Source organism: Pseudorasbora parva, chromosome 17 (genome assembly GCF_024679245.1).
Source record: "Pseudorasbora parva isolate DD20220531a chromosome 17, ASM2467924v1, whole genome shotgun sequence".
Taxonomy (NCBI): Eukaryota; Metazoa; Chordata; class Actinopteri; order Cypriniformes; family Gobionidae; genus Pseudorasbora; species Pseudorasbora parva.
The window spans coordinates 33,281,949-33,308,294 of record NC_090188.1 but is presented as its reverse complement, the minus strand read 5'-3'; the positions used below and the strand labels follow the sequence as shown (position 1 = coordinate 33,308,294).

The following is a 26,346-nucleotide window of genomic DNA, read 5'->3' as shown; positions in this document are numbered from 1 at the left end:
GACAAAAGTGTTTTAGATCATTCTTACCTACCCTACCTTTAAGATGCAAAATGAAGAAAAAGTTAATTTTTTAAAACAAATATATAAACTTGTTTTCCCTTTGAATTAGGCTGATTTTTGTGAGCCTATTGCTAGGTATTTGTTTTTGCTTTAATCATAAACATTTTGATGTTATATAACATGTTATATAATTTTGAAAGTATTGGAGATCAGAAATCGAAACTGTTACTAATACAACTCTGCTCCCTAGACATTTACATTTACTGACATGTTGTGTTCAATGTATTCCCTAAAGTGATAGTTCCATCCAAAAATTAAATTGTGTTAAATTGAGTTTTTTTCCCCTCTGCCAATGCCGCTTACTGAGAGAAATAATTTATTTTGGTGTTTATTGCTTGTGCTGCTCAACTTGAGTTCGTTTTTGGATATGACTCACAATTATGTCTGTATGACACTGCAGAAGAGAGAACGGCATTGCAGAGGTAGAGTTTCCAGTATACTTTTAGCAATAATGACATGACATCACTTCAGACAGACAGATGAGAGTAGCTAAAATGACTCCCATCTCTGGCAGTTAATGTGTAACTATAGCCCCTGAAATAAAAACATTGTGGGAGAGTTAACACCGAAGGAGATTAGAAGAAAGCTCAATCACTGGTGTTCCAGTCAGTGTTTCTTCGGTTCTTGGGGCTGCAGGTGATTTCCTTTGACTGTCATGAGCGACCTTCGTGTATGTAACATTGAAGTGCCCTCGGAGGTTCCAGCTCCAACACATCCCTGCAGGAATATATCGCTCGCAGTCTCAAATGTTCTCACGAACAGCAAATGACGCAAATGCTATAGGTGCCAGTTCTTAATGGAAGCCTTTTATGTTTTCACTTTTTCTCAAGCCTTTCATTTGTACCTTAACCTGTAATTAATGTTTTTACGCACTCATGTCGGCTGCTGAGAGTGTTAGTGCACACCTACAGTCATTGAAAAGGAAAGCATTTTTTTTTGAAAGCTGTCAAAGTCAGGCAGACATTGCATGCCTTGTTTTAAACAGAAAAATAAACAGCTCTCACAGTGTTTTTATATTAAAGCCTGTAGGTGTATTACTGAAACCGGCAATCCCAATAAACCGTTAATTACCCTGCTTCACTTGTGTGATATTTTGCATGCAAACACTTTATGAATGCATATCCATTAATGGCTGCATCAGTGACTCCCTTATGTTTGTACATTTATTACCTAATTTATTTATTTCTTCACCTTCTGTCACTTGAGTAGGAAAAAACACAGGTTGAAAGCATAAAGCAAAATCTTTAAGTTCTTCTTTTTAATTCTTACCCACCAGCTTAAAAATATATATATTGGCTGCCACTGCAAGCATTTTTTTAAATGTTTTTTTTACGTTTAAATGTTCATAGCAGAATATTTTGTTGTATGAATATCTGAACACGCAATATATCAAAAGAAAGAACACGCCCTCTGCTGCTTTGAAACACAGCTATAAAGTTTTATTCTAGCTTAATGCATGTTTTTATTTATCAACACCTGAATGTAAAAAAAGCAACATTTTGAGCAAAAGACTACATCCAGATGGGATTCAGAACCATCATCAAAACATAGATGGAGTAGATCGAGTCCATCAACACGCCCAAAGCTTCACAGTCCTGTAGCTTGTCCTGGGTCAACATTTCAATCAGTAACATTAAGCAGTTTTGATATACAGTACAGGCCAAAGGTTTGGACATGGACACATTACTATTTGTAATGTTTTTGGAATAATTTTCGTCTGCACATCAAGCCTGCATTTATTTGATCAAAAATAGTTTTTTTTTTATATTTTGATATATTACAATTTAAAATATTTGGTTTTCAATTTATTATACTTTAAATTAGGGCTGACGATATGAACAAAATTTCATATCTCGATTTTCATGCCAGATATCTCGATATCGATACAATACGATATGACTACGTGTTCGGTGAAAACCAAGCATTTCTCAGAAAAATAAAAAGATTTAAGCCTACATTTCAAAAATTTGTGTCAGAAAATGTATTGTTTTTAAGCCTCTCGCTCGTACGATCACACAGGTGTAATCAGAGACTGGTCTCTGGAGCATATGATCAAGTGCATCACGATCAACTGCTAAATCCAAATGTTGAATTTAGCCAGAGACAGGCGCGCTCAGAGCTGTCATATATCACTTTTCAGTGTTTTCAACCACATACTGTTTATGTTAGGTTTCAAATATATAAATTCACATGAGTACTAAAAAAACTATACATTTTAGAGTTCATAAAATAGACACTGATGTCAATGGAAGAGGTAATAATAATCCTTTCCATTATAATTCGACACGTTTTATTCATATCAGATACACACATTGTGTAAGTAACTTTAATGTTTACTCTATATTATTCCCAGTTCACCAGTCACTTACTTTTAAGTATTTCGGGAGAAATGGATGAATTCACATGTTGTTAACATAGAGGTTGTAAACCCAACAGATCTGATTCTCTGAACTGCGTATGTGGCACAAACTAACACGGCGGCGCCCATCGCGCATACAGCTCAACTAACGCGATCGTTATAAAGGTGTTTAAACAACAATATTCTTCCACTTGCATGTATTAGACAATTGGAATATCAGATATTTCATGCCATAGCTAACACATTTGTGAATATTCTGAATAAAAAAGGAAAATGACAAAAGCAGATCATCATTCATTCAGCGCCGTTGCTGCTGCACTCATAAAACTGATGTTTGTTGTGACTGCCAGAGTTGTATGCAGGGCGAGCGCGGAGAGGGGAAATCTATAACGTCTATATCGTTTCATTTTTCAATAGTAATATCTTGAAAGTTCATATCTAAATATAGATACTAAAAACGATATATCGTTCAGCCCTACTTCAAATTATCATTTAGTTCTGTGATGCAAAGCTGAATTTTCAGGATCTTTACTCCAGTATTCAGTGTCACATGTGACATTAACCACTAGCCATATCACCCTGTAGCCCAAGACTGGTTTCCCACTGAAGCTAAGCAGGGCTGAGCCAGGTCAGTACCTGGATGGGAGACCAACTAGGAAAACAACTAAGTTGCCGCTGGTAGAGGTGTTAGTGAGGCCAGCAGGGGGCGCTCACCCTGTGGTCTGTGTGGGTCCTAACACCCCAGTATAGTGATTGGGACACTGTACTGACAAAGAGCTCTGTCCACCATGGCCTCCTATTAATCCCCGTATCTTGATTGACTTCATCACTCTGTCTCCTCTCCACCATTCAGCTGGTGTGTGGTGAGCGTTCTGAGGAAAGTGGCACATATTTGTGTAAGAAAAATATACATATCCAAATATCCGCTATGCAAATAGATTTACGGCGAAAGAGTAACCCTTTACCCTAAACGCATGTGTATTGATGAACACAGAAGTGCAGAGGATGGAGCAAAACAGAACACTGGTCATGAATTAGAAATTTAAAACTAGAATATTTAAAGAGAAATGGCAGATTTTTGATACAAGAGAAGAGGGGCTTGAGTTTGTTGCCCAGCTCTATGCACGAGAGGTGTCAAAGCTTGCGATGCTTCTGTACATCGCATCAGGGGTTACTCTTATAGCACAAGTCGACTTACTTACTGCTGACCGTCGGAAACTAGTTATTTTAGTCTATAAAGTTTTAAATATGGATATTTTTCTTTTTTTTGGGTGAACTATCACTTTAAAGGTGCACTATGTAACTTTTGACGCCAAGTTTGAGTGCAGAATCTTGGGACATGTGGTCTTCACCACACAGCCAGTGGAAAAGACTTGACAAATTTCTGCTTTTCTGGTCATGGGTATGAAGGTAACGCAGCTCTGTTGAAAATTATGTTATGATGTTACTTTGTGTGTTTGCTCGGCCGCTGCTATAACATGTTGCACTGCAGTGGGAGTAAAGCGTTTCTGCCAAATGAAACTCGAGGGTAATATGACGCAATTGACAAGCGACTCCCTCTGATGTCCCAGTTCCTTGGTTAAAATAGCAATTTTCTCACAATTTACAAATAGTTGGAAACATTTGGGATATTGTAAGTACTTAATTGAACAAAATATATAGGCCTTGTGTGTTTTAGATATTTTACTGAAAATATTTGACATAGTGCACCTTTAAGTAACAGCAGCCTAATAAACCTGCATCTCCCACCCCTACTTTGGCATAAATTGTCTGTCATTGTTTTTCTTTTTTATTGTGTTACCTTGTAAGGCTACATTTTAAAATAGGGAAATTAGTTTGGCTGTATTGCTCAGTGTCTTGAAATCCAACATGTAATATTGTGATATTTCGTGATGTGATACGAAAACCCACCTTTTCAAAAAACACTTTTCCCGTTGTATTTTGAACGCAAGCAAGTTATTTGGGTCAATTTTGATTTATAGAGTCACTTCAGTTTCACTTCAGCTCCAAGTGAAACTCTAAGTGTAAAGTGCCATGACATCCTTGTTGTCAAGAATTGAGATTCCTGTAAAACATAACTAAAGGTTTTCAGTCTCATTCATGCAAAGCCAGTGCCATCACAACAACAGAGACATGCTCACTGTCCTCTTTACTGTCATGCTCACAGGTATATAACCGCACTGACAGATTCTGAGGAAGAGGAAAGTGGCGATGAACGAAAGCCATTGCAGGAACCAGAGGATGAATTCATGGCTCTGATGCAGAAAGCAGACCGACTGCACAGTTGTAATGGTGCAGAGAAAGCACAAGGCCTGAATATTCTACTGGAGAGGAAAGAAGAGGTATGTAAACTTCCTTTTAAACGTTTGGGGTTTATGTTTTGAAATAACTTAATGCTTTTTTTCTGCAATGGTGCATTAATTTGATGACTTGTGATAGTACAGAAATGTATAATAATGTTATAAAAGATTTCTATTTCAAATCACCGATCAGGTGTTATATTGTGTTGGTCCTACTTTTGCTGCCAAAACAGCCCTGACCCATCAAAGAATGGTCTCCACTAGGCCCCTGAAGGTGTGCTGTAGTATCTGGCACCAGTATGTTAGCAGCATATCCTTTAAGTCCTGCAAGTCGTGAGGTGGGGATTGAGATTTTGGACGTTTTTTGGCCAAGTCAACACCTTAAACTTATTGTTGTGCTCCTCAAGCCATTCCCACTTTGAGCGACAGTAGCTTGTCTGTTTGATTGGACCACACGGACCAGCCTTTGCTCTCTAACTGCATCAGTGAGCCTTGTCCCTGACCCTGAAATCTAAACCCTTGGCCATAACCCTGTCGTCGGTTCACCACTGTTCCTTCTTTGGACCACTTTTGATAGATACTGACCACTGTAGATGGGGAACACCCCACAAGAGCTGCAGTTTTGTAGATGCTCTGAACCAATCGTCTAGCCATCACAATAGGGCTTGGGCACCGTGACGTCATTACTTGGCGTGGCGGCGATGTTGATGGCCTCCTTTACTGCTACTCGGACTACTGCACACTGTTTATAGACGTACTCCTTCTCAGTTGTGTGTCTTAATTTGATTATGTTGCCGTTATTTCAACTATGGTAAACCATTGCTGCATTTTGGGGTGTAAGCGCAACACATAATCGCCATGGGAAAAAAGGATTAACTTTCCACTGCTTTCCTGCTTGGAGGCGCAACCACGGACAAGAAGCAATAACAGTACGGTGTGCAAAAAGCAAGAATTGTCACACAATCAGATGTTTTTCAGTGTTTATTTGCAAGTAGTGCAACCTGAGAACACAGAATGCTGCAGTACAGTTGAAATGCTTCAAAGTAAAAGTAAAAATGGACACAGAAAACGGGGTGCAATTTCTTATATAACAATAATAAATACACTTTTTAAAAATAAATTCTTTCAATACTATATAAACAAATAAATAAATAGGTATCTATAAAATAACAACGGACACAGAAAATGGAGGAAGTGCAAAATATACTAAACAATGACATTGCAATAACGGATACAAATAAAAACAGAGGTAGTGCAATTTCTTATGTAATAATAATGATAAAAATACGTTTCAGTTACACTTTATTTCGATAGTCCACTTTAAACATTTTACTAACTATGTACGTTTTCAGCAACATGTCAACTAACTCTCATGAGAGTATTAGTAGACTGGTTATATGTGTTAGTGTTCGGGTTAGTAGAATAAGTTGAATTGTAGTTGCAATGTTACTTATAGTCAGTAGAATGTCTGCTGGGGACCAACAAAATAAAGTTTTCGTTGTCGGTGCTCCACTCTTTATTGGGAATTTAATCTGGATCCAAAACAATAATAGTTCCGATTTTGTCCATATAACGGTCCCTGCCTTCCCTATTTAACATATCCCGGTAAATTCCACATCCCTTTCGGGATTTTAACATGTTTTTTTTTCCTCCCAACTCTGCTTCTCCTCGTTTTTTCGACTTGCTGTATGTTTACATTCATGACCTCAATGTCCCAGAATGCAACGGTGCACCCAAGCCCTATTAGGCCGTTGTCAGACTCTATCAAATCATTATGCTGTCCATTTTTCTTTGAGGAAAAAATATTCACTTGCTGCCTAATATATCCCACCCACTAACAGGTGATGAAGAGCTATTCAGTGTTGTTCACCTCACCTGTCGGTGGTCATAATGTTTTGCCTGATGGTGTATGTTGTTCTTTTGAACTTTCTATATTTATCAGAGTATCTCAATAAAAATGAAGCAGCATAACTGCATTCAACACTGATAATAATAAGAAATGTTTCTTAAGCAGCAAATCACCATACCATATTAAAATGATTTCTAAATGATCATGGGACACAGAAGACTGGAGTAATTATACAAAAACCACAGCTTTACAGCTGGAAATAAATTACATTTTAAAATATATTCAAATAAAAAATATTAAATAAATAAATATTAATGTTTTTACTATATTTTTTTTATCAAATAAATGCAGTCTTGGTGAACAGAACATATCTTATGGACTCCAAACTTTTGAATAATAGAGTATGATGGCTTTTGGTTTATTAATAAAAGTTAATAGACATGTCGTGTATGCTTGCAGTTTGATCAGAAGTGGCAGTACCTTTGGCGGTTGTCCAGAGCCTATGCAGATGCACATGATTTTGCCGTTGACCTCGCAAAGAAGAGGAGCTATGCTGAAAATGGTAATCACAGCTTTTATGATTACGGGTTGATATGTTTTTAAATGACTGTAGACATTTGTGCTGGATTTTCATGATTTGACATAATGTTTAATTAAACTTAAACTTAAATGTAGTCCTAGCTTTTATTTTCCATGAAATATTATTGAATTATCATAATACGGTGGCTTTTCTTAGCAAATGTTAATTCTAGGGGTGTCCCCGACTAAGGATTTACACATTCAAATCAGAATTTTCGAATCTCTCTATGGTCGACCGATAGTCGAATCATCTGTGTGCGTGTAAACCATAGACCGGAAAAAAATAAACGGTATAAACGGGTTGGGAAGGGCAGGACACTAGTCAGCAGGAGGCTAAGACTATTTTTATTTTACTTTACAGACGGCACACAGCCACCGCTTTTAATAAAGTGATCAAAACTATACACGACACATTTGTAAATGAACCGTTCTCTCATAACATTTAAAGGCCGCGATCGAAACACAGAACATCACACAAATATATAAAAGAACATTTTGATAAATAAACCTAAAAAAATACCTGCCTAGAGAGGAAAAGAACACTTTGAGTGCGTTTATATGCACGTTCTTAAGCCGATTGTGCCTTTAGGGGGTCGCACACCAGACTGAGGCTCAGCGCCGGCTCCAGGCTCCAGGTGGACTGGGGCTCTCAGGTATCTCACACCAGGCAGACGTGAACATTACGCGCCGCGCGAGAGCTCAATTTTGAATCACTGCACGATGAGTGTATCTTGTAGTACAGGGTGAAATCAGTATATACATTCACGATTTGAGGGAAATATACATTTATCGCCGCGGACAGGTGTCGAATGCCGCCGTCGGTATATGTGTTCGAATGTGTTCGACACGTCTTTATAACACTAATATTGAGCACACCCATATTGCCAAAATGGTATAATCCTTGTTTCATAACACCCGCGAAGATTCGACCATGAGATCAGTGGTTGAATCCGGTCCTGCATATCGATGCATCGAATCTTCGACTATTAGGGGTCACCCCTAGTTGATTCATTAAATTTATTGGGATTTTTTAAATTAATGTATTAATTAATTGCTATATAATTTGATTAAAGCAGATTAAATCATTAACTAATTAATTTATAACCCATCTTGACTTATTCACAAAAACATAACCAACCACCTAGAATCGGGAAGAAGAAAAGTTTAGGCTGTCTTGAGGTTATAGAGTTCTGTTTGCCCTGCATTTGCTCATAATTTAGCCGCACTTTCCATCCCTTTCTGTTCTTTTTTGTCCTTTTCTCCTTGATAATTAGATGTCACACAATAGCAACTCAGTCCATGTGTTTATGGAGGGACAGGATCAACTAGTTCAATTTCTGATCCTTCTTTTCTATTGTGTGTTTAATTGCTGTTCTCCAGTCACTTCTCTGTATGAAAGCTTCAATAGCTATGTTTCCATCCAAATTAGCAAATTTACCTTATGCACAAAATTTAAATACATCATAAAGCATTTGTAGCGTTTCCATCCCATGTGTTCATGAGAACAAATTTGTCACTTTTTTGGAAAATGGCAAAATATCTGTAATAAAAATGGAACTGGGTGCAATCGGGGAAGCCACTTTGGCTTGTTTATCCCACATCATAAATGACTTGCGTCTCAGAGCATGCGGATGAAATTCAATAAATGCTGTCATGTTTTCTTGCATTCGGATGTCTGTGCTCAGTTGCTCAGTTGTTCTCAAGTGATTTAGCTATCGGATTCTCATTTTCTTGTGGTCATGAAGCCACAAGCCATATTGAGGAATTTAAACCAAGCTAATTTAGCTCTCAAATATGTACCATCCCACTTTACTTAACAAACATAAATTGTACATATTTCATTAACACTGATGAATAACAGTATAAGGCGAGGGTATTATTAGCAGCCCCAGACTAATATTTGCTAATACAATAAAAAATAAGTAGTATTTTGGAACTACATTTACCATGATGGTAAATGCATGAACTGTTAATAAACATATTGCCACTGATCCTAATAAATATAGATTGAAGATCATACCTGCATGTAAATCCTTCCCAGCACGATGTACCAGTTACGTAATTTATTGATACTTTTTGGTAATTTCAAGACATGCTAAATGTAACTACTTTGCGTGCTTGCAATTTGCTCTATATATAGTGAAGTATAGAGCTTGTCCTCGCAGGTGATACTTTTTATTTCATTATAGTCATCATTCTTCTGTCATCATCAAAGACTTTCATCATCATTCTGATGACAGACTTTGGCTCAGGCATTTCAGAATGATCAAACCAACATTTTAGATGCTGTGCAAAGAAATGGGTCTGCTGGTTAGTCAAGTTGTCCAGCCAATCCACTGTTTAGGCAAAGTCACGTCAGTGTTTTTGTTGTACATTGAGAGATTTATTTGGTAAATGTGTTTCCATTCTCGTTTTTAGAATTGATTTGCATCTTTGCAATTTTTTTATGCAATATCCCAAACTGCTCATAAAAATAGGTGGATGGAAACATAGCTAATGTCAAAGAGTTTGTAAGCATGCTGCTATAGAGGGTATACATGTGATGTCACCATAGGCCAAAGTGACTACGGTTATGCCACCTGAGTGGCAAAAAAGACCGTGAGGCAGCATTGGTTTTCAGCCTGAATGCTGCAAAAAACACACAAAACCAGGCCTGGTGTCAGAGGGGGGGCTTGGCCGTGGACCCCACGGACACCCATGTGCCCCCTTCTGACTTGATAATAGCGTGTCATTTTTAACATGGAATTTTGTCACTCAAACCACTACCGCCTACTTCTTCTTCTGCTACAAATTGCTTTTAGAGGGGAAAGCTGCCCATAACTGCTGGTTTAGGGTCTGCAATAGCATATTATTAGCAAAAAAGAGTTGGCAAAAGATCCAGTGTTGGCACTCATCCAATTATTCAATTTCTAACGTGTTTCCGCTTTGGTGAGTAATGTAGCCAATCACAGACATGTTTGTTGATTTTCCACAATGCAGTGGCCAATCACAGGTGTTGAAGTTAGAACCGACTCACCGCTCGAGTAATTGTCCAGTGCTGAGTTCTGCACGTGCGCCAATCCTCTCTTAAGTGTAGACATCATGTAAATAAAAGATTTGTTGTGTAGTCAGCTTCACTGATTCACATAAGCCCCGTTTCCACCAAAATTACCCGGAACAATTTGTACCAGGAACTTTTTTACAGGAACTTTACTCCCCCCCAGACCTGCAGCTGTCTGCGTTTCGACCGCGATAAAGTTCCGAGAAGATTAGGCAAATTAGTCCGGTGATGTAACGTTAGGACTGCACGCGACTGCTCCTTCAAATCAGTGAAGGACATGTAATCATTTTTAAGTGTACCGATTGAAAGGACTGTTTACATGAGACGTTATCTAAACCGATCTGATGTTTACATGTGATGACTTTCAATCGCAATCATTTTGTCACATGCAGTTTGTCTGCCGCATCAAAAATGTCGCCGCTGTTTTCTCCAGCAGCTAAATGTGTTAACTGTAGCCATAGCAACTCTTAACGGCCACCAGGACTAATACAGTATTATTTATATCTATTTGTTGTAAAGTGTAATAATCATCCCAGAGAAAAAAATCTTCTGTCAGGCGCAGTTAAAGTAAAAACTGCCCGGGGCAATATACGTTGTGTCATTACTCCAACATTATCTTCATAACTCACGAAATAAAAAGTTTACCCCTCAGAAAAATTTACTTTCCTCTCTTGTCAACATGAGCGCGGCGCGCGCCGTGACGGCGTCACGTCATGTAAGGACACACCACACTTAAAAGTAATCGGTCAGGTCGTTTACATGGTGAAAAAAAATTAATAACGAGTATGGAAGAGATTCAAGCTGTGCTGCTTTTGCTGGTTATGTATAGGTTTACGAGGTAATTAACAACGACAGAAAAGAGCACTAATATGCAGATTCAGCAGCATGCAGCATATTCAGAAAGCTTGTAAAGCTAGATTTAAAATGACAATATATTATTATCAGCTATTACGGACATTGAACGTGAGATGGCTGAGACGACCGCGCGCCACCAGACAGAGAGCAAGACTGATATTTATTGAACGCAGAACGAACCTCGCAAAAGACTTTTAAAAATGCCTGTTGAACTTAAAAATGCTGCGTGAGCTCAACCAATCAGCATGTTCAGCGCCCAAGTCCCGCCCTCGAAAGTTCCTGAACTTTGAAAAAGTACTACCTCGCGAGCAGGGCCGTTTGGAGGGGGAAATATTTACCCGGAACTTCATTTATACCCTGGTTCCTGCGGTCTAAACACACGAAGTACCACCCAAAGTTCCTAGTTCCTGGGTAAAGTTCCTGTGGTGGAAACGGGGCTATAAGGAACTTTGTAAGGTCGCGTTCATTAAATGAGTGACAGCTTTTTGTGATTGTGTCCTTTGAGCCCTGTCTAGGGGATATAAAATAATATATTCAGAATTTGAATAAAACATTTGTTTTCCATTCTTGACAAGCTGCCACATACATTCTTCAATACATAGGCCCATCCGCATATAAAGAAGTGTGACACAGTTTTTGCCCCCTTGTTAAATAGTATCAAAGATGGCTGTAAAAAAATAAAAATAAATCTGCATTGTAAAAAAACAAAGCTAAAATCTAACCTTTCATTGAAGAAAAATAATTGAAAGTGGAGGGTAAATCCCATTGTGAAACAAATGGTTTTCTCTAAAACATGTTGGGAACAATTATTTGTCCCCCTTTTATGAAATACTTTTTACAACCTCCTTTTTCCAAGACAACAACTCTGAGTCTTCTTCTATAATGCCTGATGAGTTTGGAGAACACCTGACAAGAGATCAGAGACCATTCCTCCATACTGAATCTCTCCAAATCTTTCATATTCCCATTTCCATGTTGGCGTAAGATTTCTAGCACAGGCTGTCAGTGCTTGAAATTTAGATTTTTTTATCTGGTGGTTTCTGATCGAATCCATGATGCCATGAATCTGAACAAGATGTCTATTACCTCTGGCAGAGAATCAGGCTCACAGTATTAAAGATACAGTGGAGTAATTCATTTTACACAAGGTACATTTTTATCCCTGTGTGCACCAAACCTATTTTAAGTGTTTGCTGTTTGTTGCACCTGTCCATAGAACATTTGAAAAGTAACTGACCCTACTGAACTTCAATCGAGAGGGTTTATATCTATGGTCAGATGAAAGTTTTTTTTTTTTTTTCTGCTTTTTTAGCAGCAAACACTTAAGATGGGTTTGGTGAAAACTCATAAAAGGTTAGATTTTTGTAAGTGTTTTTCTAAAATATCAAAAGGATTAACAATGCAGATTTATTTTTTTTGTTGTTGTTTTTTTACAACCATCTTTGATCATATTTAACAAACACTTTCACACCACTGTACAGTATTGTTCAAAATAATAGCAGTACAATGTGACTAACCAGAATAATCAAGGTTTTTCGTATATTTTTTATTGCTACGTGGCAAACACGTTACCAGTAGGTTCAGTAGATTCTCAGAAAACAAATGAGACCCAGCATTCATGAAAAGCATGCTCTGAAGGCTGTGCAATTGGGCAATTAGTTGAATTAGTTGAAAGGGGTGTGTTCAAAAAAATAGCAGTGTGGCATTCAATCATTGAGGTCATCAATTTTGTGAAGAAACAGGTGTGAATCAGGTGGCCCCTATTTAAGGATGAAGCCAACACTTGTTGAACATGCATTTGAAAGCTGAGGAAAATGGGTCGTTCAAGACATTGTTCAGAAGAACAGCGTACTTTGATTAAAAAGTTGATTAGAGAGGGGAAAACCTATAAAGAGGTGCAAAAAAATGATAGGCTGTTCAGCTAAAATGATCTCCAATGCCTTAAAATGGAGAGCAAAACAGAGAGACGTGGAAGAAAACGGAAGACAACCATCAAAATGGATAGAATAACCAGAATGGCAAAGGCTCAGCCAATGATCACCTCCAGGATGATCAAAGACAGTCTGGAGTTACCTGTAAGTACTGTGACAGTTAGAAGACGTCTGTGTGAAGCTAATCTATTTTCAAGAATCCCCCGCAAAGTCCCTCTGTTAAAAAAAAGGCATGTGCAGAAGAGGTTACAATTTGCCAAAGAACACATCAACTGGCCTAAAGAGAAATGGAGGAACATTTTGTGGACTGATGAGAGTAAAATTGTTCTTTTTGGGTCCAAGGGCCACAGGCAGTTTGTGAGACGACCCCCAAACTCTGAATTCAAGCCACAGTACACAGTGAAGACAGTGAAGCATGGAGGTGCAAGCATCATGATATGGGCATGTTTCTCCTACTATGGTGTTGGGCCTATTTATCGCATACCAGGGATCATGGATCAGTTTGCATATGTTAAAATACTTGAAGAGGTCATGTTGCCCTTTGCTGAAGAGGACATGCCCTTGAAACGGTTGTTTCAACAAGAAAATGACCCAAAACACACTAGTAAACGGGCAAAGTCTTGGTTCCAAACCAACAAAATTAATGTTATGGAGTGGCCAGCCCAATCTCCAGACCTTAATCCAATTGAGAACTTGTGGGGTGATATCAAAAATGCTGTTTCTGAATCAAAACCAAGAAATGTGAATGAATTGTGGAATGTTGTTAAAGAATCATGGAGTGGAATAACAGCTGAGAGGTGCCACAAGTTGGTTGACTCCATGCCACACAGATGTCAAGCAGTTTTAAAAAACTGTGATCATACAACTAAATATTAGTTTAGTGATTCACAGGATTGCTAAATCCCAGAAAAAAAAATTGTTTGTACAAAATAGTTTTGAGTTTGTACAGTCAAAGGTAGACACTGCTATTTTTTTGAACACACCCCTTTCAACTAATTGCCCAATTGCACAGCCTTAAGAGCGTGCATATCATGAATGCTGGGTCTTGTTTGTTTTCTGAGAATCTACTGAACCTACTGGTAACTTGTTTGCCACGTAGCAATAAAAAATATACTAAAAACCTTGATTATTCTGGTTAGTCACATTGTACTGCTATTATTTAGAACAATACTGTACATGCGGGATTCACTCTTGAAATGGTGATGAATGACTGTGATAAATAATTATGTATTTATCAAAATCAGGCACCTATAAATGTCAGGAAAACACTATTCTTGGCTGCATGTCAATATCCATGGATCACTGGATCTTTTATTAGTTGTAAGTTTTATATTGAGTCCAACCTTTAGTTTAAACTGATAATAGTTTATTTTACTCGCATTTTCACAGCATGCAGCAGCTCTTCTGCCACTCAGTCCTGAGTCGTGTTCCGGCGGGAAAGTGCCACCGATGCATACCCTCTATTTAAACCTTTAGATGAAAGTATTGTTAGCCTTGGTTAAGTATCTTGTTAGTCCAGCTGGGAGCAGGTGTTTGATCATCTTCTGCAAATCTTCTGTGTCTTCATCTTGTTTATTTTGTTAAATTTTTTATTTTAGGAAAAAAAGTTGGTGAAGAGGCAATATCCATCAATCCACTGTGTGCAGAAGGTCATCAGTGGTGAGTTCATGTATCAAATCAATGTGTTGTCCAATTAGGCAGTTTTACATAATTTTACAACTGTGAGATTTTTTAAACGGGTTAAATTGGGCCGGGGTTGAGCTCATCAGTGTTAACCCACCAGTGAACTTTCGTCGCACATTTTCAACAATATAGGCTATATGTTTTTACACCTTGCCAAGCAATGATTCAAAGTGTCATCTTTTATGCCATTAAATAATGGACAAAACAGCATATAAACTGTAGCAAGTGGATTACAGCAGTGAGCACAGTGACAAAGCTCACACTTAAAATATATACCTGCAGAAATAACAAAACACAAACTCTAGCACAAAAAAATATGATTGTTTAAATAAAAGAAGACGGTTGTGATATTAATGTTGAACACTAAAGGTTACACACATTTTTTTAAGCTTCATATTTTTCCTATCAGTTTCCATCGCTTTGAATCGCTTTTGCCGGACATCACATGTACAAACAGGAAAACAGGTCTCATTGCATCCGCTTGTCTGAGAAAGTTTTAACGGCAGTACGAACTGACGGCGCTATCTATGGACTTTTAAGGTAATCAGCTAGTCTAGCTACTATAGCTATTCTATTTAAATATCTAAATGTTAGTTGGAAGAATAAACATAAAACACTTTTAGATATCAATAGGATCTGCAATTGTGATTAACACTATGCTCATCTTTGCTCGCTCCTTAGAAGGAGACTCTATAAAATGTTGTTTTATTTAATAAAACACATACAAAAGACCTAAAAAAAGAAGCGGTGAGACCAGTTTAAGGAAGTGTATTGCGCATAACCTCTATTGAAATGCATTGATCTAATTTATTTATAAAACCAAGGTTGTACAGTATGGTTTTACATAATTAGTGTAGAAATATGTGACAGGCTTATAGATTATTAAAGGAATAGTTTACCCAAAAATGAAAATTTTATGTTAATCTGCTTACCCCCCAGGGAATCCAAGATGTAGGTGTGTTTATTTATAAGGAAAGAAAACAAATTAAGATTTTTAACTCCAACCATTGCTCGTATAATGCATGTAAATGAGGTGTTTTTATATGAGAGCCACTATGAGGGTAAAAAAAACATAGACATACGAATCCACATTAAACCCTGTGGCTTGTGGCGACACATTTATGTCTTAAGAAACAAAACGTTTGCTTTCTGCGAGAAACCGAACAGTATTTATTTTTTACTTCATATTAGACAAATCTCATCTAGTATTCACCAGCGCCATTACTTCCATCAAAGAAGGTCAAAATCCCGGCGCGATCATAGAAATAAATAAATATATAGGGTGAATTCAGGTTGGTTGGACAGTTTTTGCCATGAGATGACTTGTAAAGAAATGTCCCAGTCACCCTGAAATCACCCTATAGAATCCTCATTAGTGCCTGTGCGAATCAGTCGAATGAGGCATCTATGTAAATATATCTATGATCGTGCAGGGATTTTGACCTTATTCGACGGAAGTAATGACGCTTGAAAACTAGATGAGATTCATCTGATATGAAGTAAAAATGTACTGTTCGGTTTCTCGTTTCATGTCTTAAGACATCAATGTGCCGCCACGTGCAAAAGGCTTTAATATGGAAATGTATGTCTGTGTTTTTTACTCTTATAGTGACCCTCATAGAATTACACCCCATTGACATGCATTATACGAGCAGCGGTTGGACTTAAACATCTTCATTTGTTTTCTACTGAAGAAACAAACACCTAAATCTTGAAAGCCCTGGGGGTAAGCAGATAAACATCAAATTTATGTTTTTGGATAAACTGTCCCTTTAAATGTTTATTTAAAACTTTTTTTTTTTTTTAATTGCTAGACATAATTACAAAATTGCTGTCTATTTAAAATGAAGATACAATTTGACTTTTTGAGGAAAGTACACACACATATATATATATATATATATATATATATATATATATATATATATATATATATATATATATATATATATATATATATATATATATATATATATATATATATATATATATATATATATATACTTATAACGACATTTATATACTGTTGTGGTATGAATTAAAAAAGAAACGTACAGACAGCACTTTCTCATATTACATGACACCAGCTTATAAATACACACAGCACGAGATTTATTTATTTTATGTAATTTTTTTAAAGGTACAGTACCTTTACCACTGCAGCTCACTATGTGCCCTCTGCTATTTTCCATATGCTTTTTATCAAAAGAAATGGGTTATTTACTGTAAAGTGGCTGATGGTTTACCAGGCACTGCAAGCAGACACGACTAATCGATAATCAAATTTGATTATATTTTCATCATTGATGATAAACGATTTTATTGAGTAGTTGTTGCAGTCCTACAAAAACTTTAAACTTGGTTTTTCCTATCTGGTATTTTTTTATGGTTTCACCTACCCATTTAAAATAATTCCCACCCCTCCCGTACCTCTCATAATTTCAAGTTGGTTTCAAGAAGTTTAGAAAATCTATCCCCCATAAGTGAAACATATTTACATTCTTGTTTGTAGCACCTGGGCTCCTGTGTGTGTTTGTGGGTGTCTGAATGTATATGTGGGTGTGCTTGTGTGTGGGTGTCCTGCACCGGAGGTTTTTCAGGCCTGCCCCTCTGGATATACTCATCTTACAAAACTCTTGATAGCATCACCACACCCCAGGAATGTAAACACATGCAAAGACAGCCCCAAGTAAATACACACCTACTTAATTGCAGTTGCTTGACGTTTTTGTGTGTTTGCATTATTACTGTATATACATTACTGTTCAAAGTTTGGGGTTGTTTTCTCAACTTTGATAAGAACAAGAAATGTTTCTTGAGCACCAAATAAAAATAAAAAAGGCTTTCGTGACCCTGAAGACTGGACTGTGATATATACATCAGGTGAAATCAAAGAATGAACTGGTATAATGCCATTTCAAACAAAATCAGGCCAACGCTTGTTTATGCCGATGCATGATTTTTAAACTCATCAGATCACAGCTCCTTTCACAATGCATACAGTGTTTCCCACACATAGACTAATTTGTGGCGGTCCGCCACAGAATCAATACAAGCCGCCACATATTGCGTTTCGTCATTCATTTTTTTATGCTATTTAAAATACGCACGAATATTCGTTCAGCTGCATTTCCTTAGCTCTCCCTCCTCCTCTCGCACGTCTCTCACACTCTCTCACACTTACTCTCTCACACACACGCGGTGCATTGTATTTGACCGTAAGTCAATAAAACGAGCCGTTGAATAACAGAGTTGCGACATGCGTTCAATCAATACATTTGAACATACAACAGCTTCCCTATACAGATATTTGCAGCAATTTTTAGTAAACTGTACAGCATAGTGTGCATTGATTATTACATCAACTGCATTTACAATGTCATTTTAAAATGGAGAGTGATGGAGATGCAACAATGTAATATAATGTTATGCTCTTGTATTTAGCCCTGAGATATTCCTTACTATTAGTCAAATGTAACCGTACACCTTAACTATTTTTCAATTAAATAAATGTTATTAAATAAACTATATTTTAGTTTAGTAATATTTATTTATTTGAGTAATAAAAAATTTATTACTTTTTCTTTTACAATTTGTATTTTTTTTATTTCTGGATGATTACTAATGATTTTACATTAATAGTGGCTAAATATTATGGGAACTTGTATTTTCAATGGAATACAACAATTTAAAAGATATTTGTGACCTTTTTGTCTCACGATTCTGACTTTATCACAATTGTGAGTTACAAAGTCAGAATTGCAAGATATAGACTTTTTGTTAGAAAAAAAAAGTCAGAATTGAGAGTTTGTATCTTGCAGTTCTGACTTTAAAATACTCAATTGTGACTTTATAACTCTTTGTGAGATAAAAAGTCGCAATGACCATTTAATTAATTCTGTGGCGGAAACAAGCTTGCATAATAATATATAAGTCCCACTTTTAAAGTTTTTAAGCACTAGTCAAAAATAATAAACATGATCCCTAGTAATAGCACTCTATGTGTTGCATCATAGAGACTTGTCAACCACATAGCAACACCCTGGAAACCACACAAGAAAATAAACAAGTTTTTTTGTTGTTGCAATGAACCTTAATTAAAAGTCTCGATAGGATGCAGGGTTTGTGTCCATCTACAGCTCTTCTTTGTATGTGAAATTAGTTCGGTTGACTGGGTTTGACATTTATTTAGTCAGATTACCTGAGCTGAAGGTTTCTGTCAGTGTCTCATGGTTTAAGTTGGACTTTTATCCTTCTATTCCACGTCACAGCTGGTTTTCCCTGCACAGAGAACAGCAGTTTGACCTTGAATGGCAATGGCAGCTCTTTTCATTGAGACTTTACTGAATGCTCAGCCCAAGGTGATGAGAGAGAACTTTCTGTTCTGAGCCGAGAGGTGAAAGGAATCTGTTCTTTCTGTCGATCAGTTTAACTCTTAGACCTCTTTGTTTGTGGTCAGTTGCTCGGGGGATTTCTTTGCCCATGAGGAAAATACTGGTTAAACTTACATAATCTTCTGGCAGACACAAGTCTTAGTGTTCTGCTGACTTTTTTTTTTTCTTCTTCTTTTCTTTCTGTGCGGTGCATGTTTGTGTATGCATGAGTGTGTATGAGTCTATATAATATTTCAACTCACCGAAAGTACTCAAAGCAACTGTCAGAAACAACCTATGGCCAAACCACACTTTTCTTGTACAAATCTCTTTCTCTTCTAGTGTCATTTTTTTTGTTCTTTTCTCTGTATCTCTCCCCCATCCTCCCCAAACACACACATTTCAAGATAGAATAAACTTTACAGAAGTTTCACTCCAGAAGACTGGAAACTGCCTGAAGCTCACAAACCTCCCCGACCTGTTCTAATTCACGAAGAACTACACTAATAGAGTAATAGAGTACACAAACATCAGCTTGTTTTCTTTAACACTCTTGTGGTCGCATTCCGTCCTTCAATGAACTTGAACTCATTTGAACTCATTCACTCAAACTCTTTTTAACTCTGAAACTAGATTTGCATTTCCTCAAGGAAATAACAGTGCTTGCAAGGCAGCAAAGGAATAAAGTTGTAGGTACTGGGATTTGGTTCTGCATGAACAACATGCTGCATCTGCCTCCTTATACTTGACTATCATCAATTGTCTACAGTGAGCATGCAACTTGTTTGAACTTTAAAGGAATATTAGAGGTTAAATATGTGCATGAACGCACCACTCACAAGTTAGTATGCATATAGATGCTAGATAGAATGTGTTCAAAAATGCACATGCTTGGGGTGTGATGTGATCACGTGCCACGAGATCTCACTATATTAAAGCGTGACTATTTCCCGTCGGGTTAAAAATGTGTGTTTTGGCAATCCCTTTACATCCTTTTATATTGGTCTGTCTTTTGCTCAAAAAATAGAACTAAAGTGACATTAATCACAAGATGATTAGTAGTTTAACCTGTTAACTGTCACTGGCCCAGTGGTGGGCCCATTTGCCACTGTATGTTTAAAACAATTATATCCTATATTTATCCTAATCTAATGTTGACAAACTATATATCATCCAAACTTACGAACTCAAGATTTATCCTGCTAAAACCGCGTTACCATGGAAACGGTGCTCTAAATTATTCTAGCGGGCTCCTCCCCAAGTGGCGTCGTCATGTTTCATATTTATTTAACTATTTTAGAATAAAAACCTTTTCTTATCTAGACAAAACACATATCGTCGGAAAGGCCCGAGTCTCACAGTTCTATATCTGAAAACTGTTTTGTGATATTTGGACAAATATATTAATTTGACACAGGAAATTGCATTTTAAAAAATCTATGGAATTTTAATGACAACCGGTGGCTATTTGTGGAACAGCGCCTAAACAAAATTAATTCAATTTTTGTGGTATCAACTTCAAATTAGGAAAACAAATTGACTAGACATATGGCTTTGATTTGATAGTAATTTTTGAGTAAAAATTATTTTATGACATATTTTATATTAAATATGAAATATCTAGTACAGTATATTTGATTTACAGTAAATTTAAACTTCCATAACTTTTTTATACTTTACTTTTTTGAAGTGATTTAATTTGAGCAATACTCTGCTGACTGTCTTCTTTAAAATGATACCAAACTCCAAAGCGTTCTTGAATTGCAACCATTTAAGTTTGGATAGTGAATTTTCATGTATATTTTCAAAAAGGGGGATGACAGTTAACAGGTTAAACCCTTAGATGCATGGCTGCTTTGCCAACCATTCTTCTGTATTTGGGTCTTTACTGACCTATATCTAACACAAATTGATATCTACCTGTTCCAATAATATGAAACTTCTGTAACATTTACAGAAGAATGCAATAAATCATATTTTGTTACCTTTTGGAGCTTGTAGGGGTTCAGTTTGAGCAGATGTTTTATAGCATCATCACTGTCCTCATCAGAGCTCATTTCCCAGTACATTCAGCATCTGGCTCATATGATAGATGGATGGATGGACAGACAGATGCAGAGATACATACATTTGTCATTACAAATGTACAAGTACACTGCAACAAAATGTCAATTTGTGGCAAGCCTCCGGGCCGCAGCAAGTGACAGAGACACTAATATTTGATTGCATTCAGTACTTGCTCTGCAATTTCAAGCAATTTCAAGTTTTGCCGATTATACTTTCTACCGCTTCATTTTCTAAGTGAAACATCACTTCATCAGTGTGTATCAGTGATGCGCGGGTCAATGTATAGACAACCCGACCGTCGTTTTCAGCTAACCCGCCCGCAAATCGGACCGCAAAAAAGAAAATATTGTAACGTTACCCGACCCATTTCCTGACCCGCATTTTTTAAAAGTAGTAAATGCTCCCTGGCATAAATATCCATTAATTAGGCCTGAGGAGGATACATGTTTCAGGCCCAGACGTGCGCTCAGAGGTGCGGCAGCGAGAGCAGGCAGTTCTTGTGGATGCCCATCATTGTCCATTTCAGCTGTCTAGAAGAAGCATATTATTGATCAACGCAATGTTTATGTTCATATTATTGATGAATGCAAGGTTTATGTTCATATTATTGATGAACGTGATGTTTATGTTCATATTATTGATGAATGCGAGGTTTATGTTCATATTATTGATGGACGTGATGTTTATTTTTCGACCCTGCTTGGAGAATTCATCAGCAGGTCAACTGAGAGAAAGCCCACTTTTGGAAAAGTGTAAACCCCTTAGGAGCACAAATCGCAAACTGTTCTGTTCCTGAACGCTGTATGATATAGCCTAGTGTTGTGTAATAAAGGCTTCATTTATTCATTCATTTATTTTGTTTCAACAATTAAGATGCTGCATGTGTTTATCCAGTCTAATCGAAGTGTGCATCTCTCCCCCTACTTTCCCAACAAAGATCCCACCCTGGAATGTATACTTGAGTTTTATGCATGGTTTTTCACGTGCATATGATACGCACTTTCCATCCTACCCAAGAGCATGTCATATACACGCCATAAAGTGCGTATCATATGCACGCGAAAAACTGAGTGGCATATGCACGCTAAAACTCATTTTAGCGTATAAATTCCACGAGATTGCACACTCATACTAACTGCAGGGACCCGCGGGTGGCTACAGGCACCCACTCGTTTTAGATCAACCCACAACTCACTGGTGTGTATTAGGACATTAATGGAAAAACGGGCATTCTTTTATAATTTTATTATTTTTATATCGTTTATAATGACTATAATGAGGAATACTAAGAATTTGAATGTCTAACTAAAAATTATGAGGAGGAGGGAAGAGAATGACGCCCTGGGTTGCTAAAGACCCGAGGTATGCATTTAAGGGTTTAAACATTTAAAAATGCACCTGCATTGTTTTGCATTTTTTAACTTTCATTCGAATAAAAGAATTAGTAGTTTTCCAGTCATATATTTCGTAATTGAAGCTTTCTTACAAATATTGCTAAAATATTGCCTTGTTCTCGTGAACCCAATATCATGTATCGTCTTGTATTGTGAGTGTATTGTCACACCCCTAGCAGATGCATATCCAACGCATATGTCGACTTAAAAATTAGGAACATCACAAGCAATTTACAAGCATCACAAGCAACTGCTATTAAAAAAGTTTGAGGTTGGTAAGATGTTTTAAATTAAAAGAAAAAGTATCTTATGCTCAACAAGGCTGCATTTGTTACGTTAATGATACAGTAAAAACAGTAATATTGAGATATAATAAAGATTCCTTAATGAATAGAAACTTTACATTTATACTGTCACCTTTGATCAATTTAATGCATCCTTGCTGAATAGAAGTATTATCACCAGCAGCCATATCATCCTGTAGCCCAAGCCTGGTTTCCCACTGAAGCTAAGCAGGGCTGAGCCAGGTCAGTACCTGGATGGGATCCCAACTGGGAAAACCCGGTAGCTGCTGGTAGAGGTGTTAGTGAGGCCAGCAGGGGGCGCTCACCCTGTGGTGTGTGTGGATCCTAACAACCCAGTATAGTGATGGGGACACTGTACTGTCAAAGAGCACTATCCTTCGGATGAGACGTTAAACAGAGGCCCTGACACTCTGTAGTTGTTAAAAGCCCAGGATGTTCTTCAATAAAGAGTAGGGGTGTAACCCCAGCATCCTGGCCAAATTTGCCCATTGTCCTCTGTCCATCATGGCCTCCAATTAATCCTCATATAATGATTGGATTAATCACCCTGTCTCCTCTCCACCAATCAGTTGGTGTGTGATGAGCGTTCTGGCACAATATGGCTGCCGTCGCATCATCCAGGTGGATGCTGCACATTGGTGGTGGTTGAGGAGATTCCCCCTTCTATTATGTAAAGTGCTTTGAGTGCCTAGAAAAGCGCTATATAAATGTAATTTATTATTATTATTATTATTATTATTATTATTATTATTATTATTTATTATTATTATTATTTCTTTCTAAAAACTCTTACAGACCCCAATCTTTTGAACAGTTTTTTATATTACATATTGAAGTACTTTACAATGAAAATGTTGTCATATTTCCATCGGGAATACCAAGCGACATTCTGAGTATTATTAGATACTGTGCACAGTTGTAAAAATAAACGGGATTTAATAAGTTGCTTTAATATCCCAATAGCTGTATAGCATGTCGTTTTCTGTTTAATAGAAGAAAGTAAACTATGAATTTCTTAAACTTGCTGGACAAATCTGGGAAAACCTAGACATTCCAATACATCATTGCTTCGCAAGCATATCTGCTGCTGTTTTATTTCTAGTGGTATTGTCTGATGCAGTAATTTTTTGATACTTTCTTGTTCACAAAATATCTACTGGAAAACTTTTTTTTTTTCTTTTTTTTATCGGGGATGTTTATTCATAATGTCTCTGTGAAGGGAAACCCCAGATTCCTAGAGTGGGGAAATGTATCAGGCGTGTGACAGCAGACATTCTACCAATGGCTTCTATTGCTTAGCTGTGGTTAAATGTTCAGGCCTCTGGGCATTGCCAGAACATGACAGCAATTAATATAAACACTTCACAACCCAATCTGTGAAAGGAGGGGGAAGGAATTAGCCCCGGGAACATTGAGCAACCTTCTCCCCACCTGTACTCTCTCTGCCAGCAGTTGTTATTAGTAATCACTTCTGGTATGTCTTTTTGTTGCTTCAGTTCAAATGTATGCACTTCATCATGTTTTAGACACATAAAAAAACAATTTATGGTGATCTCTAATTTTATGGCAATGCAGTGGCTTTTTTTGGTAAGTAATCATGATAGTATTATTGGTTTGGGCTGTTTTTACTTGTTGTTAGCTCTGTTCGAAAAGCTGTAAAGTGTTACCCATGTATCTTTATAAACCCCTTTCATCTTGGGTAGCTTATTTCACTTAACTTGTTGCAGTGAATTTTGCGATTACTTTATCCGTGAAGGATATATTTGATGCTGTCTTGGAATTTGGCCAAAATAAAAAACAGCACAATGTTAGAAACCGCCTTTATGTCAAAAGTGTGTCTATGATTACTTTAAAGTGCTGTCTATGTATAGGCAGCACATTTGGTTTTGCAATAGAGCTGTTGATTTTAAGGTAATCAACCCCCAGAGATCTCATCACAAACTTTGTGGTGTTCCGTTGCGGTTGGTCCATCCTATTTTTGGTGTAGGGAATTGAATTTAACAGTCCTCCTTTGCACCATTATGTTACAGTAGCCACTAGTCAAACAGAGAAATTGCTAAATCTTGCTCAAGTGTTTGTTTGCTTTGGGAGGAAGAAAGTGAAATATGTTCTTAAACTGTCTGTCCTGCAGCGATGCCAAGCACGAAGAACAAGGTGATGCAATCTTCGTTCTCAATCATCCTCCCTTCTAAACAGATTAACTGATGGTACATAGTCAGATTTTGAAAAAATGTAAAAAATTTGCTGTGAATATTGTACGTGCTTTTTAGCAGAAGCTGTGTATAGACTTTCTATCATAATGTACAGCGATCAGGCATAACATTATGACAAACTGGCAGGTGAAGTGAATAACACTGATTATCTCTTCATCACGGAAGCTGTTAATCAATGGGATATATTAGGTAGCAAGTGAACATTTTATTCTCAGAGTTGATGTGTTATAAGCGGGGAAGATGTGCTTTGAGTGAGATTGACAAGGGCCAAATTCTGATAGCTAGACGACTGGGTCAGAGCACTTCGAAAACAGCAGCTCTGCCAAGGCTCATTGATGCACATGGGGAGCGAAGGCTAGCTCATGTGGTCCGATCAAACAGACAAGCTACTCTAGCTCATATTTCTCAAGAAGTTAATGCTGGTTCAGATAGAAAGGTGTCAGAATACACAGTGCATTGCAGTTTGTTGCGTATTGGGCTCAATAGACGCAGACCAGTCAGGGTGCCCATGCTGACCCCGGCCCACTGCCAAAAGCGGCAACAGTGATCACGTAAGCATTAGAACTGGACCATGGAGCAGTGGAAGATGTGGCCTGATGTTTTTTTTTTTACATCACATGGATGGCCAGGTGCGTGTGCGTTAATTACCGGCGGATTACATGGCACCAGGGGAAAAAGGCATGGGAAAAAGGCAAGCCGGCGGAGGCAGTGTGATGCTTTAGGCAATATTCTGCTGGGAAGCCTTGGGTCCTGCCATCCATTTTGACACGTACCACTTAACTTTTTGTACACCCTTTCACTGAAACAGTGTTCTCTGGTGGCTGTGGCCATCTTTCAGCAGGATAAATGCATCTTGCCACAAAGCAAAAATTGTTTAGGAGTAGTTTGAGGAGCACAACAACAACTTTTAGGTGTTGACCTCCAAATTCCCCAGATCTCAATCCAGTCAAGCATCTGTGGGATCTGCTGAACAAACCAATTTGATCCATTGAGGTCCACCTTGCACCTTACAGGACTTAAAATATCTGCTGCTAACATCTTGGTGCCAGATACCACAGCACACCTTCAGGGGCCTAGTGGAGTCCATGCCTCAGCGGGTCAGGAATGTTGTGGCAGCAAAACGGGCAAGAACTGTACACCAATCTGTTATGCCTGTTATGGTGTATAGTTCTTACATAATTTCTGATCACAGACATAATTTAGTAAACACATAGGAATTTCCCATTGTATTTGTGCATATCTAGTTGAATTGCTATTAAGTGATAACCTGGCAAACGAAATTTCTCCTCTCATTGTTTCAGCCTTAGTAAATGTGATTTGGTTTCTAGATATACATCA

General features: G+C 37.5%; 1 protein-coding gene across 3 annotated transcripts in view; it reads left to right on the top strand.

The window, feature by feature from the left end:
• Positions 1-26,346, top strand: part of LOC137044753 (regulator of microtubule dynamics protein 2) — a 170,938-nt gene that overhangs the window by 128,778 nt on the left and 15,814 nt on the right. For all 3 annotated transcript variants that reach the window (XM_067421016.1, XM_067421017.1, XM_067421018.1), the window contains exons 4-6: positions 4,587-4,761; positions 7,028-7,130; positions 14,572-14,632. In XM_067421016.1, coding sequence (XP_067277117.1) covers positions 4,587-4,761; positions 7,028-7,130; positions 14,572-14,632 — 339 coding nt within the window. The remainder of the gene's footprint in view (positions 1-4,586; positions 4,762-7,027; positions 7,131-14,571; positions 14,633-26,346) is intronic.